At 46.3% G+C, this 14,076-nt stretch overlaps 7 protein-coding genes across 7 annotated transcripts; 5 read left to right on the top strand and 2 right to left on the bottom strand.

Annotated features, from left to right (window-relative positions):
- Nucleotides 1–109: 109 nt before the first annotated feature.
- FPOAC1_012853 (uncharacterized protein) lies at nt 110–711 on the top strand (the record flags this gene model as incomplete). The annotated part of the gene is made up of 2 exons (XM_044857196.1): nt 110–538; nt 634–711. 2 exons carry the CDS (start codon nt 110–112, stop codon nt 709–711), a joined length of 507 nt encoding a protein of 168 aa, XP_044701379.1.
- Nucleotides 712–3,122: 2,411 nt separating this feature from the next.
- Nucleotides 3,123–4,157, bottom strand: FPOAC1_012852 (uncharacterized protein; the record flags this gene model as incomplete). Its single annotated transcript, XM_044857195.1, has 3 exons — nt 3,123–3,484; nt 3,546–3,971; nt 4,091–4,157. 3 exons carry the CDS (start codon nt 4,155–4,157, stop codon nt 3,123–3,125), a joined length of 855 nt encoding a protein of 284 aa, XP_044701378.1.
- A 953-nt stretch (nt 4,158–5,110) lies between these two features.
- On the bottom strand, nt 5,111–5,557 carry FPOAC1_012851 (uncharacterized protein; the record flags this gene model as incomplete). Its single annotated transcript, XM_044857194.1, has 1 exon — nt 5,111–5,557. The coding sequence occupies one exon, from the start codon at nt 5,555–5,557 to the stop codon at nt 5,111–5,113; it is 447 nt and encodes a 148-aa protein (XP_044701377.1).
- An 876-nt stretch (nt 5,558–6,433) lies between these two features.
- On the top strand, nt 6,434–7,199 carry FPOAC1_012850 (uncharacterized protein; the record flags this gene model as incomplete). Its single annotated transcript, XM_044857193.1, has 2 exons — nt 6,434–7,000; nt 7,047–7,199. The coding sequence occupies 2 exons, from the start codon at nt 6,434–6,436 to the stop codon at nt 7,197–7,199; spliced, it is 720 nt and encodes a 239-aa protein (XP_044701376.1).
- A 995-nt stretch (nt 7,200–8,194) lies between these two features.
- FPOAC1_012849 (uncharacterized protein) lies at nt 8,195–9,203 on the top strand (the record flags this gene model as incomplete). Its single annotated transcript, XM_044857192.1, has 2 exons — nt 8,195–8,772; nt 8,828–9,203. The coding sequence occupies 2 exons, from the start codon at nt 8,195–8,197 to the stop codon at nt 9,201–9,203; spliced, it is 954 nt and encodes a 317-aa protein (XP_044701375.1).
- A 1,541-nt stretch (nt 9,204–10,744) lies between these two features.
- On the top strand, nt 10,745–11,609 carry FPOAC1_012848 (uncharacterized protein; the record flags this gene model as incomplete). The annotated part of the gene is made up of 2 exons (XM_044857191.1): nt 10,745–10,843; nt 10,899–11,609. The coding sequence occupies 2 exons, from the start codon at nt 10,745–10,747 to the stop codon at nt 11,607–11,609; spliced, it is 810 nt and encodes a 269-aa protein (XP_044701374.1).
- Nucleotides 11,610–12,360: 751 nt separating this feature from the next.
- FPOAC1_012847 (uncharacterized protein) lies at nt 12,361–12,837 on the top strand (the record flags this gene model as incomplete). Its single annotated transcript, XM_044857190.1, has 1 exon — nt 12,361–12,837. One exon carries the CDS (start codon nt 12,361–12,363, stop codon nt 12,835–12,837), a length of 477 nt encoding a protein of 158 aa, XP_044701373.1.
- Between the last annotated feature and the right edge of the window lie 1,239 nt (nt 12,838–14,076).

The raw sequence follows: 14,076 nt of genomic DNA, 5'->3' as shown, positions 1-14,076 counted from the left end.
TGAGAAAACCACCTCTTGCTGGTCGACCTATGTGGATTTAGCGCCGAGTTGCCAGAGGCACCGAAGGCACCACGGGCTGCAACGCGACAGACCCTCATAGTTCGTGAGGATGGAGGTCTTCTGTAGACACGTCCCTCCAGACTTGTCGGAGGAAGGTCTCAGAGGAGAGCTCGAGCCATTCATGCAGGCGCTCGGCATCTCAGACTGGGCCTGCGACAAACCCAGGCAGAAACCACAAGCATGGCTTAAGTTCCTCCATGCCTCCAACGGCCAAGCGTTTCTCAAGAAACATGGGAAGATCAGTGCAGAAACTGGGCAACGAAGAGAAGACATCGCTCTTGGTGATCCACTGAATCCACGGATCAAGCCTAGGGATATTGCTCGCCTCCATATTCTCAAGACCGCCATCTTTGCGGAAAAGAGCACTCGGGCTCTCGATAAGCATACCGTCGCCCACCTGAAGCACAATCGCGACCAGAGATTACGAATACCTGCTCGAGATCCAGAAGCCCCAGACTACCCGTTTTGGGTTCAAGCCGTCAGTTGTGGCGGGAACGTCTTTCGTATATTACCTACGTTGAATATGTTGCCTCTGCTGATTTGGAATATACCGTTGTTCTCCTGACGCAACAGAATGGTGTTCACAGCATTTCTACTCAGGTTGTATGGAAAGGTACCATCCAGGACCACTCAATGGACACCCCCACTTAATGGACCACCAAAATTTCAATATTCCCATACAAAATCCAGATTTTCAATTACACCGCATTTGGCCAGGAATGAAGACACTCACAAACCAAAACATGTGCTGTATAGTTTATTTCATGAAATGTCAATATCGGCTCAATTTTTCCCCGTTCCGCCTCGTGGCCTTGTCCTCTAGCCCTTTGAAATCTTTTCAGTTTCACCTCATCCGGCCCATCCGACTTCATTCACTCCAGTAGGCATATCACCTAATTTACTAATGGAACTCCTGCCACAATGGTTCGGCGTGTTTATACCGAAGACGACGTAGCTGAGGCTATACTCGATATTACGGATAGAGGTCTATCGCCGACTGAGGCGGCCCAGAAACGTGGAGTGCCTCGATCGACCATTTATAGACGACTTTCCGGTCAAGCGAGCAGGAAAGAGTCTACCCACCCCCACCAACGTATTTCTACGAGTCAGGAGGACCGCCTCGTTCGTTGGCTTCTGCGGCAGGAGTCCTTGGGCTACGCTCTCACGCATAGCCAACTTCGAAGCTGCGTCGAAGCCCTCCTCCGTCAACAGGGGGATAACAAGCCTCTAGGCAAGCACTGGACCACCAGGTTCGTCAAACGTCATTCAAAACTATCTACCAAGCTTGGAAAACGTCAAGAAGCCGCCAGATTTGACGGCTTTACTCCGAAGGCGGTCAATTGGTACTTCGATATCCGGGAGAACGAGTACGGCTGGATCAAGCCTGAGAACACGGTTAACGTGGACGAGGGTGGCATAATGGCGGGTTTCGGTAAGCCTTCTACAAGTACTCTACGGGCTTTTATATGGCATAACTAATTGGTTGTCCATGAGGCCTGGACAGCCTCGTAATCGGGAGCTCTGACCCGAAGAAGAAGGCGTTGTTGAAGGGCGTTCAGTCGCGCACTTGGACCTCGTTTATTGAGGCTGTCACCGCAACTGGCCGCGCTTTAAAACCGGGAATTATCTTTAAAGGAAAAGAGCTGCAGAAGCAGTGGTTTCTTAAGGAATTCGAATCGATAGCGGACTGGCACTACATCACATCACCAAACGGCTGGACCGACAACCATATAGCTCTCGAATGGTTGAAAGACGTCTATCTACCTCAAACAGAGCCTCGCGATGCATCGGATGCGAGACTTATTATCCTTGACGGTCATGGAAGCCATGCACAAGTGAGTCTTTTGGTGTTTTCACCGCAGAGTCTCCCGCTATAAGGTCGCTAACGAGCACCCAGGATGAGTGGATGGCTACGTGCTTTCTGAACAACGTCTACTGCTGTTATCTACCAGCGCATTGCTCTCATGGCCTACAACCGTTAGACAATGGAATTTTTAATGTCATCAAAGGTGCGTATCGGAAAGAACTCCAAAAGCTGGCTAGTTTGACCGATTCTGCGCCCGTTGATAAAGTCAATTTTATTCGGTCATACGCGAAAGCCAGAGAGGCGGGCATGAGGAAGAAGATTATCTTATCCGGCTGGAGGTTTACTGGAAATTGGCCTATAAACCGTCGCAAAGCTCTAGCACATCCGGAAATTCAACCGGATAAAGAAAAAGTGCTGGAAGGCTTCAAGACGCCCAGCCCTCCTCATCTGGACTCAGATGATACGCCGGAAACGAGCCGCCAGGTGAGAGATTTGGCCAAACATCGAAGTCGTCCGACCAGGAGGAAGTACAGTAAGATCGCAAAGGGGCTGGAAGCTTTAGAGATGAAGGTGGCCGTTCAGAATGCGCGGATTACTGGGCCGGAGGAGCAGGTGTCCCAGCTGCGGCGAGGGAAGAAAAGAAAGGCGGTACCGAACCCGAACCGACGATTCATGGCTCTAGCGGAGGCTCTAGCGGCTGGAGAGTCTCTTCCTAACTCAAAGAAGGCAGAAATAGAGGTGGATGTGGATGAGGAGATCGAGTCGGTGATTGAGGTGGGAGTCAGGTCAGAGGACGAAAGTGAGGACTTCATGGTCTTAACAAAGCACTGCCAGCGCACACGCAGCGGTCGGGAGGTCAAAAAACCACGCAGAGAGTAAAATTTGATCAATTTTATGGAGAGTCTCTTTACTAACTTCGATGTTGATTGACAACGCGGTCTGTTTTTGTGTGCACGAAAATTTAGATTTTGTATGGGAGGATCGAAATTTTGGTGGTCCATTAAGTGGGGGTGTCCATTAAGTGGTCCTGGATGGTATGCACGGCCCAAACGACCTACGAACGGCTTGGGCGAACACTGATACCAAACCCTAACCCTAAGGCATTTTTAATCTTAACCGCAATGAGTAAATTTCATCTCTTCAGTGATAGAAAAGAGCGTATAGATTGCCGGGCGATCTGCGCTTGATGCATAATTCTTATAGCTTTTTAAAACTGCGGAACGTGATCAATTTTGAAGTAATGATGAAGTTAAAACTATGCAGCTGGCGCTACGAGTCGCTCAAAAGCCTCATCCTCACTCGGGCAGCCATCGCCGTTGATCTTGTCGTATGCCGGAAGCAAAACGGCGTCATCAACCTCGACGTACTTTCCGCGTTGTACGTGGACATGTTGTCCGTTCATAGAAGTATCGGACATAAGATAGCACGCGCAACGAGCTACTACATACGCCGGTTGTGCGTCGACGTTTATGTCATTCAGCAAAGCCTTCAAGGATGGGACAACTTCGCTGTCAGTCCAACTGGGTGCCAATGTGTTGACCCGTATCGGAATTTGAGCAGATTTAAGCGAAGGGATAAGCCCTCGTCCAAAACCGAGAACTCCATGTTTACTTGTGGCTAATATGAGTTAGCCTATAATGAACAAAGCGACGTGCAAGAATATTTCCTTCCTACTTACCATAGTCGACGGCTCGGAATCGCTGCAGGCCGGTTGCTGATCCAGTGATGACGATGCTTCCCCCGTATTCTTGTTGATGCATATGATGAATCGCCAGAGCAGAGGTATTGATGACGCCTTTGAGGTTTGTGTCGAGACTCTGGCTGGATGGTTCCATAAGTTTGCCATCCTGGTCAAGTTCCAAAGATAAGTAATCAGCTCGAGGTCCAATACCGGCGTTGGCAAAAACGTGATCGATACGGCCATATAGCTCCTTGGTTTTATCAAAGAGCACCAGTAGGTCATCCCATCTAGTGACATCTGTTTTGACAAATGTGAATGTGCCTTTCATCTGTTGTCCAGGAGGCTGCAAATCACCAATAGCAACCATAGCTCCGATTGAGAGAAGTAATTCAACAGTAGCCAAACCTATGCCGGATGAACCACCTGTTTGAGATATTTTAGCGATCAAATGTTTGCGAATCAAACAGAACGCCGATGGCTGAACAGTATGCGACAATATGCGGCAGGGAACGGAGGTGCTGGTAGTATTGATGTATGCGTACCTGTGATGAGAACAACCTTACCCTTTAGGGTAGCCAAATCCTCATCTTCAAAACGAAACTCCGCCATATTGATAGCATACAAAAGACTTTATTTTTATTATAGATTCAACATGAAACACATGCGATGCTACAGAAAACAGCTTCTGCGTATGGCGAGGACGAAAAGGAGTGTTAAGTAACAAGATGTCTTGCGATTACTGCAAGCCACTTCGGTCAATTTCGGTCAAGACACAAGCAGGGCGTATACAATTGCGATGATCTATGAGATAGAAAGACGCCCTTACAGTATGAAATAGGCTCTTCGTCCTTTCAAGAATATGGAGGCCTATTACGGCTGAAAAATCCTGTCTTGTTCGGCGGGGTACCAAGAATTGTGAATTGTATTTCCTATTACGTAGGCATCATCACATGCACAGTTTACCTTGGCGATATGCTGTCTTACACCCAGTGCGGTAGCCTAAATGACCTAATGAAGTCGTGGGCGGGGATTTTGAACTAATATAGATTTCAACACGACGTACCGAGTGCAAATAAAAAACGGTTGATGCGGATTTCGGGCTTATCAAAGTGATTTCTCTGGGGAAGGTCTTGTATAAGTGTATTGGAAATACGGCTGGAAAGTTACGTGAGAAATATGAACATCCAGCATGAAATATAGAAGATTACTTCAAATGGACCACGATGATTGCAGAGCATCCCCATGCGATAATGCGCCTGTCGCCCCGACCATCCGCCTTTCGTATAAGAACATGCAACATCATATCTGATGACGAGATGCAGGAACCCTTTTTGACCGAACATATACAACATTGCCTAGTGTTTGATACCATTGTAGTCCCGTAAGCGGAGATAGTCATCGTACGGTCATTGAAAAGCATGATCAACAAATGGTCATTTTTGCCTATCTTGTTACCGCAACCACCCTTTGAGATCTACCTAATGCCGAAATGAATTGAACCCTATTCAATAAAGCTATTGACCGGGGCTTTGCATGACTGCATCTGTTCAAAGTGATTTCCACTAAAAGCCATCTTGAGGATCATAGGGAGGAGGTGACCTCCCATTGGGAATCCTGCACTCGTCCAGAAGCATTTCAAAGACTAGATCGTCTGTTGAGAGCAGTGAAATTCGACACAAGTCAGTCTGGCACGCACGATCGATATAATGTGATCTTGCTGGAACTGCCAGTGGAACAGGGGTGCAACCTGGTGTGTATCTTGTTGTATGGAGCGTGCTCAAGTTTTGTTTTGAGGCGAGACTATTCCTGTCATGGCTCTGGGGAGGGCCCTGAGGGGGTTGCTGACGGTGTCTCCTGAGCACCTGCAAACTGATCTTCTTGTGTCGGAGTGCCACCTTTGTCCGTTCCTGTACTGAGTGATAGCGATTGGTCCAGCTGGTGCCTTCATTGTTGTTGTTGATAAGATGTGGCAAGCGCGAGAAGAGTGATGACAAACAAGGCAAAATCATTTTGGTGTAGATCCGGCATGTGTCGCCGAAGTTAAGATGAGATGACTCAGAAAGTCTGCTCCAGTAAGCCTGGTGGACTTTGATGTAACATATGTATAACATTCCCTGTTCTGCACAACTTACCACTTCTAGGATCGTAAGGTTTGTGCTTCTTCAAGGTATGTGCTTCTTCAAGGATCATGCGTAGCAGGGCCTTGGATAAAGTGAATATAAGCTTTTACTGGAAAAGAAGTGTTCGTTTCCGACGCATGTTTCATATTTCATCCCGGTAGCGCCTCAAGGTCAGGGGTTCTACCAGCCTTTTTTGTCGTAGCCGCTCAAATATGCGCACGATCATCCTGAAAACGTCCCCCTCACACAATGGGCGAATAACAGTATGTGACTCCTCTCTTAATTGAGAAACTCCGTTCACCTACAGGGAGGGAGACTTATGTAGACCGGGTATCTGGACATCATAGGGAAGGCTAGCATATGGAGGACATATCAATGATAACTTGTTATAAACCTTTATGGAGCTTTCTAAATTTGCATGTAACTCCGTTAGCATGGATGCAAGAATATCGTGTAAGTGGATTTCCTGAGCAATTAAGACGCTAGAGTTTGGAAACATCCATGCGGTGTAAATTAGACTGTGCTCGGGAACGGATAATCTGATTTTGATCGTTACTCTATAAGACCGCGTCTGATCGACGTTGCGATGACTAAAATTACTTGTGATACGCTGTATTACGAAAACCAAGGTTTGATGTGTATGGCTCGACATCGCTGCTCCCTGACAGAAAGGTCATAAATTCAAGGTTCAGTCTATCAAAATGCTACAGCCTGGCACTAGTAATAATGATGGCAATAGCCTAGTTTAAAGTAGCTTACTCCATAATGTCTAGCCGCACATTTCCCCACTCCGCCGAGTTCAAAGAGGTATTTACATGGACATGCCTGAGTATAAAAGACAAGACACCGCCGCAGTTTCCATTCAGTCAATGTGCAGTCCAATATCGCACATGCTTTCGACACTCCCATCCTCTACCGATGCCTATAAAAGCAATCACGAAACTCCTCAACCTCTTAATCCCACAAACAGCGATGCGTGATGTGCTAGATATTGCCAACCTGAGCTACAAAAGTAGCCTTAATGGTCGCCATGATACGACAAAGATGTCGAGGAGAACACACGGAGCTGGCGGAATAGGTCAGCCGCGGCACGGAAGTGCTACTCATGTTGCATTGCCCTTTGAAAGTCATGCAGGTATAGGACAAAAGCCAAAGATAGATCATGAAGAGGCCCAGCCTGAGACTTTGAGGCGGACCACACGCCGGCGCATACCAACACGTCGTGCTGAGAAGCTTATGAATAATGGATTATGGGTTAGACGCCTACTAAGAACATCTCTTAAGGCCAAGGCAGCAAGGAAAAGACTAGCAAAGCGAGCGGGGACTGCAAATGTAGGTAGCTAGGAAGAAAACGAGCGCATGTCTAATAAAGTTACAGAAGAAGGCCACCATGTTCATAAATCAACGACCTAGCACTCACTCCCGTCAACCTCAGAAGCAAACTTTGGCTCAAGACAGCGGCGATGATGACGATGACGATTTGCCCTCAATCGAGGAGCTTTACAAAAAGAGTCAAGATAGGGCGAGATGATCGGGAGCTAGTCGAAGCCAGAGTACGAAATAAAAGAATGTGGATGTGTTTCTTCAGACCTGATTTAGAGTTTACTGGCCTGTATGATGTGTAATGACGAATGTTGAAGACAGGACGTTTCATGTTTTCTATCTACTGTCCTGTTCCGCTCTGGCCGTGTACTGCTTCGTAAGATAAGTACCAAAGCGACCCGTCGCATTGATGGTTATAATGTACAAGTACGGGCGGGGTGCGAGTATGTGGGTTATGCTCGCCTACATTATAACGCCAAAAATGGATCGGATCAGCCATTGCTAGGTATGGTTTATGATATAGATAGTCCTGGGATTCTGTAGGAATAAACCGACGATGAGAGAATTCTTAGTCTAGAACGGACTTTTTGTATTGTACTTGGACAAAAAGATCACCTTTTCTACTGCATCTGCCAAGTTAATACACCGCCAGCTGCAGACACATAGAATGCAAGCTGACGAGCATCTGAAGCCATTCTTTGAACCGGGGCCCAGAATACAAAGAATTCAAGTCTACCCCATGTAAAACGGGGCAAGACAAATCAATTGAACAACAAACAACTGATTTCGGACTGTAGGACTAGGTAAGTCCCAAAACCGACATCCCATCAATACTGGAGTCCAATCTAAAGTTTTGTACTGCCCGTCCTTGTCTTACCTACACCCCAAGAAAGAGCCTTAAACGGCCCACATAACATGCCGGAATCGATATCGGAGCATTCTAAATTTTGTCGACTCTTTCACCTATCGTAAGTGATCTTTCTTATTCTCATTCAAATTTCAATTGGCGGATGACGTCATCAATGTTTCCTTATTATATGAGTGTGCACCATGCCTGCGTCAGTTCCCTTCTTTAACTAACCTTCATGTCTTAGATCGCGGCTACTACAGTTTTATTACATACACTACCTGCCAGAAAACTCCCCCACCACCATTTGACGCCAAGTACCTCATTTCTTCTTCCCGTCCAGTCCGACAACAACGATGACTGAGTCGCAAGCGCTAGATTTGCCAACATTTCTAGGGTTGGAAGAAAGAATAGAAGCCAATCCGTGGCCTAGTGCTTGTCAAGCCTTCAAAACAATCTCGATTTCGTACGATGACTCAGTAGGCGAGGATGCAGAAATAGATAGTGCTCATCTGTCGACGTCGTCTCTCCCGCAGTGCTATAGTCGCTTAGTCGAGTCGAAGAACGCAATTACGCAAGCAGAACACCAGTTACGTTTGGCCGCTTTCGAACATCGGGTTGATGGGGTCATGCTAGCCATGGAATACAACGAGAAGCTAAACGGTGCTTATGAAAAATACCAGCGAGAATTGAAAGGCGCGGACGCCAAACACACCGACGACTACGACTGTCTTCAATCTGACACAGTCATCGATGAGATAATACAGGAAGGCTTTCTTTCAACGCCGTTTGACGATTATTCAGTCGAGGAAGTGGAATTCTTGAGAGAAAAGCTACCTGCGTCGATTGGTTTGGGCCAATTTTTCCTGAAACTGATTGCGGAATTCGGTTGGGGTGCGATGGTAGTTCCAGGTCTCTTCATTGAGCTGGACGAGTAAGTTACGAGTCGGAATTATACAATATGCCAATACTGACTACATCTTCTAAAGCTTGAAGGAGATTGGACAGGAGGAGCTTGATGAGATCATGGAATTGATCCACTATCATTACGGCACCAAAGCCTGGAGAAAAGAGCTGCTTGATATATCCCCCACGGTCTTTACATTGATAACGCAGGGAATTCCCGAAGGTCAAACGCTGATGATCCTCACTGTGCCAGATGGGGGTGAGACCGGACTGGCAGACTCGCCGCTGAGCGAATGGTTTCGCTTCATTCCAATCACCAACGGAAGGCCATATAGGGCACCTGAGAGCCGATTCTTGCCACGAGAAGAGAGCATACTGCGACGAGTACCTTGCCCAGCCTCTACAATCCCTGAGTTGGAAGGCCAAAAAAATACTTCAAGTGTTTTCACAGCAATTTGACGACGGTCTCGCAACGCCCGAGACCCTCACCCCTAACCTACTCTTCTATTCTTAATTGTCGCGTACCCCTGGCCACTACCCATACATATACCTATACGCACACACGGTCTGGTGTGTATTGGTATTCGTCGGGGATGAGGTACCGATCACAACAGAATTGCCTGTGCGGATACAAGAGGTCCATACCCCCGTGTAACGGCTCTATGTTCGTTTATTCGCCAAAACTCCCAGCCTTGCTACTTCAATATGATAGTATTATATATTTTGAAAGCCAACTTATTTACATTTCAACGTTAATAAACAGACTCTGTCTCTGCGTCCGTGCCTGCATGTACAAAAATGCAGTCCTGGAAGTCGTCCTCGGGCTCTGGGAGCAACTTCACGTCAGCCGTCTCCCAGGATTGGCTGTTGTTATGATGCGCAGTCAATGCTGGGTGCACTTGTGTGTAAGAATTCAGTTGTTAATTGTTGTTCTTCTATTCAAGAATCATGAAGGTCTTTTACCCAAAGCCAGAACTGTGGGAACTAGAGCGGTGCGGATGGACCGATCTGGTCGACCAGTGCGAGATGGCGCGGGTGGTGGTGGCTCGGAGCCATCCGGCCCCGGCGATCATTTTCTCTTTGAGCCTGCAACCTCTTCCGTCTATAAGCCTCCTCTAACGGCAAAGGTGGACTTTAATGTTTGTGGTTTTGCTGGACGTAGCTGTAATGCTGGGAGGTTATATAGAAAGTGCCTAACTACAGTAATCCATTCACGATTTCCAGGCTGCACTGATTTTGGCCTTCCTTGCCTTTCTGAACCTGTGACAACCATTCCGGCCATAATGACGCCCATTATAAAGCCAGTCTCATCAAAGTTCCAGATATCATCTGATCCGATAATATAGCTCTATGAAATTCTTATAAGACTTCCAAAAAAAAGAAAAAACCTGCCTCTGAGATGAAAAGTGGGGTGTTGTTTTGTTCACTTGTCTCTCGCGTTCGCTTATCCTATACGCTAACCTATAGTTATTCGATAAATCATTTGTGCTGGGTACTGTGAATCTCTTTTACCCTATACAGTTCCGCAAGTGGTCACCGGCTAGCTCTGATGTCAGTTTTACTAATAACAGCGGCGATTTCGTTACTTGAGAATGGTAGAGGGGACACCATAACGCAACATCCAGAACGCGCCACCGTTGCATTGTAGGAAACGTTGGATGGTTCTGAGCCAAGGGCGGGGACTACTCTCTCAAACTTGAAATCCTATTTTAACTTTGACCACATAGACGGTGCTACGCACAGCCGGGAAAGGTAAGTTCGGCTGTTGCAGCCATTTTAGTCTCTTCAAAAACCAAGAAGAGAAAAAAAAGGGTTTATAGGTCACGATCGATTCACATCACTGTAGGACGGTAAAAGGAGAAGGAATTTTTAATCAAAAGAAAAAAGGCGAGAAGAGGGGATGTAGGTATAAGATCAACGATAACCGGCTAAGCAGCAGACTAATTTATAACCAGTTTCCAAAAAAGTCGTGACATTGGATCAACCCTGATTCTCCTGCCATGGATCAGAATCAAACGCGGGCATCTGGGTTTATCGATACGTTGTGGGAGGAAGACGACTACTTGGAAGACATCATAGACCATCTTGCTTATATGGAGGTAGGGATCTGCAAAGAGAACCAATCATGGTTTCCCTATAATTGACATTGAGCAGGATGTGACTTTGCCAAGCATTCTCATGATCGAAAAGCAAGAACAAATCACGTGGGACCTACGGTCAAATCTCATCGACTTTGTCACCCGATCACATCAGCACTTTCGTCTTCCCTCGCACGTGCTATTTTTATCTATCAATCTCATTGATCGATATTGCTCAAGGAGACAGGTCTTTAGAGAACACTACTGGTTGCTTGGGAGTGTCGCACTCTTTATTGCCTCCAAATATGGTGACAGGACTGACCGAGGTAAAAATCTCAGGCCTCTGTCGGTTAGTGAGATAAGGAAGCTGTGTCACGACATCTTTGATGCACATATGATAGCGCAGATGGAAGTCTCAATCTTGTACACTTTAGACTGGGTGATGGGCCATCCGACAACGGACCATTACCTGGACTTTTTGCTCGTAGGAGAACCTAGGGGCGGCGAGCTAGCTAGTATGGCAGCATACCTGTCGGAGATCTCGCTTTATCATCCAGAGTTTGTCGGGATCAAGCCTTCTGTTATTGCTACATCATGCTGCATGCTTGCCAAAAGTATTCTTTTCGGAACTGTGTCGATAGGAACAAACACAGAAATCGTGGTCATGGAAACTTTGAATTCCCTTTGGAAACGCCTTCGTCAGCCTCCACCAGCTATTTCAGATAAATACTCAACCCAGAGCCGACACTACGTAGCGCAAACTGTGTTTTATCGGCTGGCTGGTTAGGATAGCATGCGCTGTGGAACAGACGAGGTGAAAGGAGGTCACAGCGAGCCACTGTTTCTAGAAGCCTAGAAACATTACTATGTCAGCGTCGTATGGATAAACTAGATATTATATTAGTGGTCCAAACTATACCATTAGCGCTATAATTTACGATGTTTGCGACGTTATTCCGATTGTGTGCTTTTCTCCACGTACACGATAAATAGCTCTTCGCAGAGATTATGTATGCTGGGACCCTGACCAGTAGCTTCTTGAGTATTTCTTACCCGACAAATGACTACGAAGAAACGTGCTTTTTGTCGCAACAATGGAGCTGGTAAAAAATGGTTCGTTGGATCTCATCGCGGATCTCAAGTGTAACAGATAAGCACGGCCGCTTTCAGTTGTACTCGAGTCTACTTCTCAGCGATCTCTCTTGTACACCCAGATGGGTTGATTCGAGCCAACTTCTACGCTCGAATTGGACGCTATTTGTCTAGAAAATGCATTAAAGCACTTTTACCATATTGTCAAAGAATGGCTGATGCAGATTTCTATAGGCGATCTGGCGACGAGGAAAAGAAATTTCGGCCGGCTCAGTCGAGCCAAGCCGTGATTTAAAAGGTAGTTAGAGTCTTCAAAATACAAGCTGATACCGTGGTATCAAGACTCTAAAATGAATAGCTACAGAGATCTAGCAGAAGAATTCATCCCATTGCTAACGTCGGTGGCACCACATAATGATTCCAGGCTAGACAGTAGCCTGGTAAACATGGAAGCAAGGATCAGGCTTAGTGAGGCGCTAGAATCTATCCAAGAGACAGAAGAGCTCATGGCACTGGCTCTGGTCGGATTATCCGAGAGGCAAGTTGCATTCGCCATCATGCTCCATGATATGCCAGCTGGAGTCCGTCTTCATATCCTCAATATTCTTCCGCGGTGTTCATATGAGGAGATAATGTGGTATTTTTACTTCATTGAGGAAAGTCGCATCCTTCACGATTCAAAAGGTTATTTCAGCACAACTATGACGAAACGTGTACTTGGTACCATTAAACACAAAATGGGAGGGATAGACGCCAATGGCAGCAACACTAATTGCCACGTCTGTAAAGAGCCATTCATGGAAGAGGGTGAAGATGTCGTATGGAAGGAGTGTAAGGCTCACATCATGCATACTGAGTGCTTTCAGGTAGAGGTGCTGGAAGGTAGAAATCCACTCTGGGGGTACTGTAGTTGTGTGGCATGAAGAGTGCAGTAACACAGGACTCTGCGCCAGTATCTCATAGGAATGTATTCAAGAACGAGGTAGGAAACAAATTGAGTCGAGCATATTCATTCATCGTGGATCGCCAACCGATCCCTCTGCCTCCACTTGATTTGCATTTATCCAATCTAGCATTTGTACCCCTTCTTACACTATGCTGTACATTAGCTATGAAACATAGATATGAGTAAATGCTAAACATGCCCATATTTGTCCGTTTTCGTTTCAATTCGGATATATGGTCTTTGAGGTTGTGCACGCTCGGTGTTAAATTGCAATCGGTCCAGCCAGGTCCACCTATTTTCTGTGCTCCACGAGCATCCTTGGTGTGGAAAGCCTATATTGTTACGATTGTCTAGGTGAGACATATATGCCTCGATGTTAGGTTAACGCCTTCTGCGATGCAATTTATACTGATAACATCACGGGTACACTAACCCCCGTATCTAATAATACGCAGATACTGGCCTCCGATGGCAGTTGGCAGTACTGTGATATTGTCAGGGTGATTCACAAAGAGACATTCGGCTAAAGACTAAGTACTGAGCACGCACTTGTACCTCCGCTCCAAAACAACATGCTCTTTGTAGAGTCTAGGTTCTACCTGACAAGAAGATGTTTTGTCAGAATTTGGCCGCTTTATGGGTGCGTAAGCAATTTCTGGCCGAGTAAATGAAGTACTTAGATGTACGGCTGCTGCCTGGTAGTTTAGGGCGCGACTTGGAGAAGCGGATGCCAATTGACGGTGCGAGTCGTAGGTACTGCCATTGAGCTCCGCCAGGTAAGTACGTTGACTTGCGTGTCATTTGTCATCTGCAAAATCGTACACGGTGTGAACATATACTTATGGCTATAAATAGAATTCGAATTTTTATTCAACAAGGGTTGTTGTAGGAGAGGAAGGTGTAAGTGTTCAATATTGTATTACGACATCCATAACCGTCCTTACAAAAAGAAACCTTGAACAAGGACTACTAAGCCAAAAGAGGAGTAATAGTGAGCCAGATATGAGGATTTCTCATCCATAAATATAAGGTAAAGGAGAGCCTGATCGAGTGATTCAAGTCAACTAGAATCATATTGCAATGAAGAGAGATAGAGATTCATTGGGCGATCTTGAAAGCCCACCAGCAAAAAAAGAGGTATTATTATGATCGTCCTGACAAGCAAAAGATCGAGGAAACAGGCTTGCACTCTGTACCATACCCATTGCCTAAACGA

Source organism: Fusarium poae, assembly GCF_019609905.1.
Source record: "Fusarium poae strain DAOMC 252244 chromosome Unknown contig_1, whole genome shotgun sequence".
NCBI lineage: Eukaryota > Fungi > Ascomycota > Sordariomycetes > Hypocreales > Nectriaceae > Fusarium > Fusarium poae.
The sequence above is the reverse complement of the archived record's forward strand: the minus strand, read 5'-3'. Positions and strand labels throughout refer to the sequence as shown.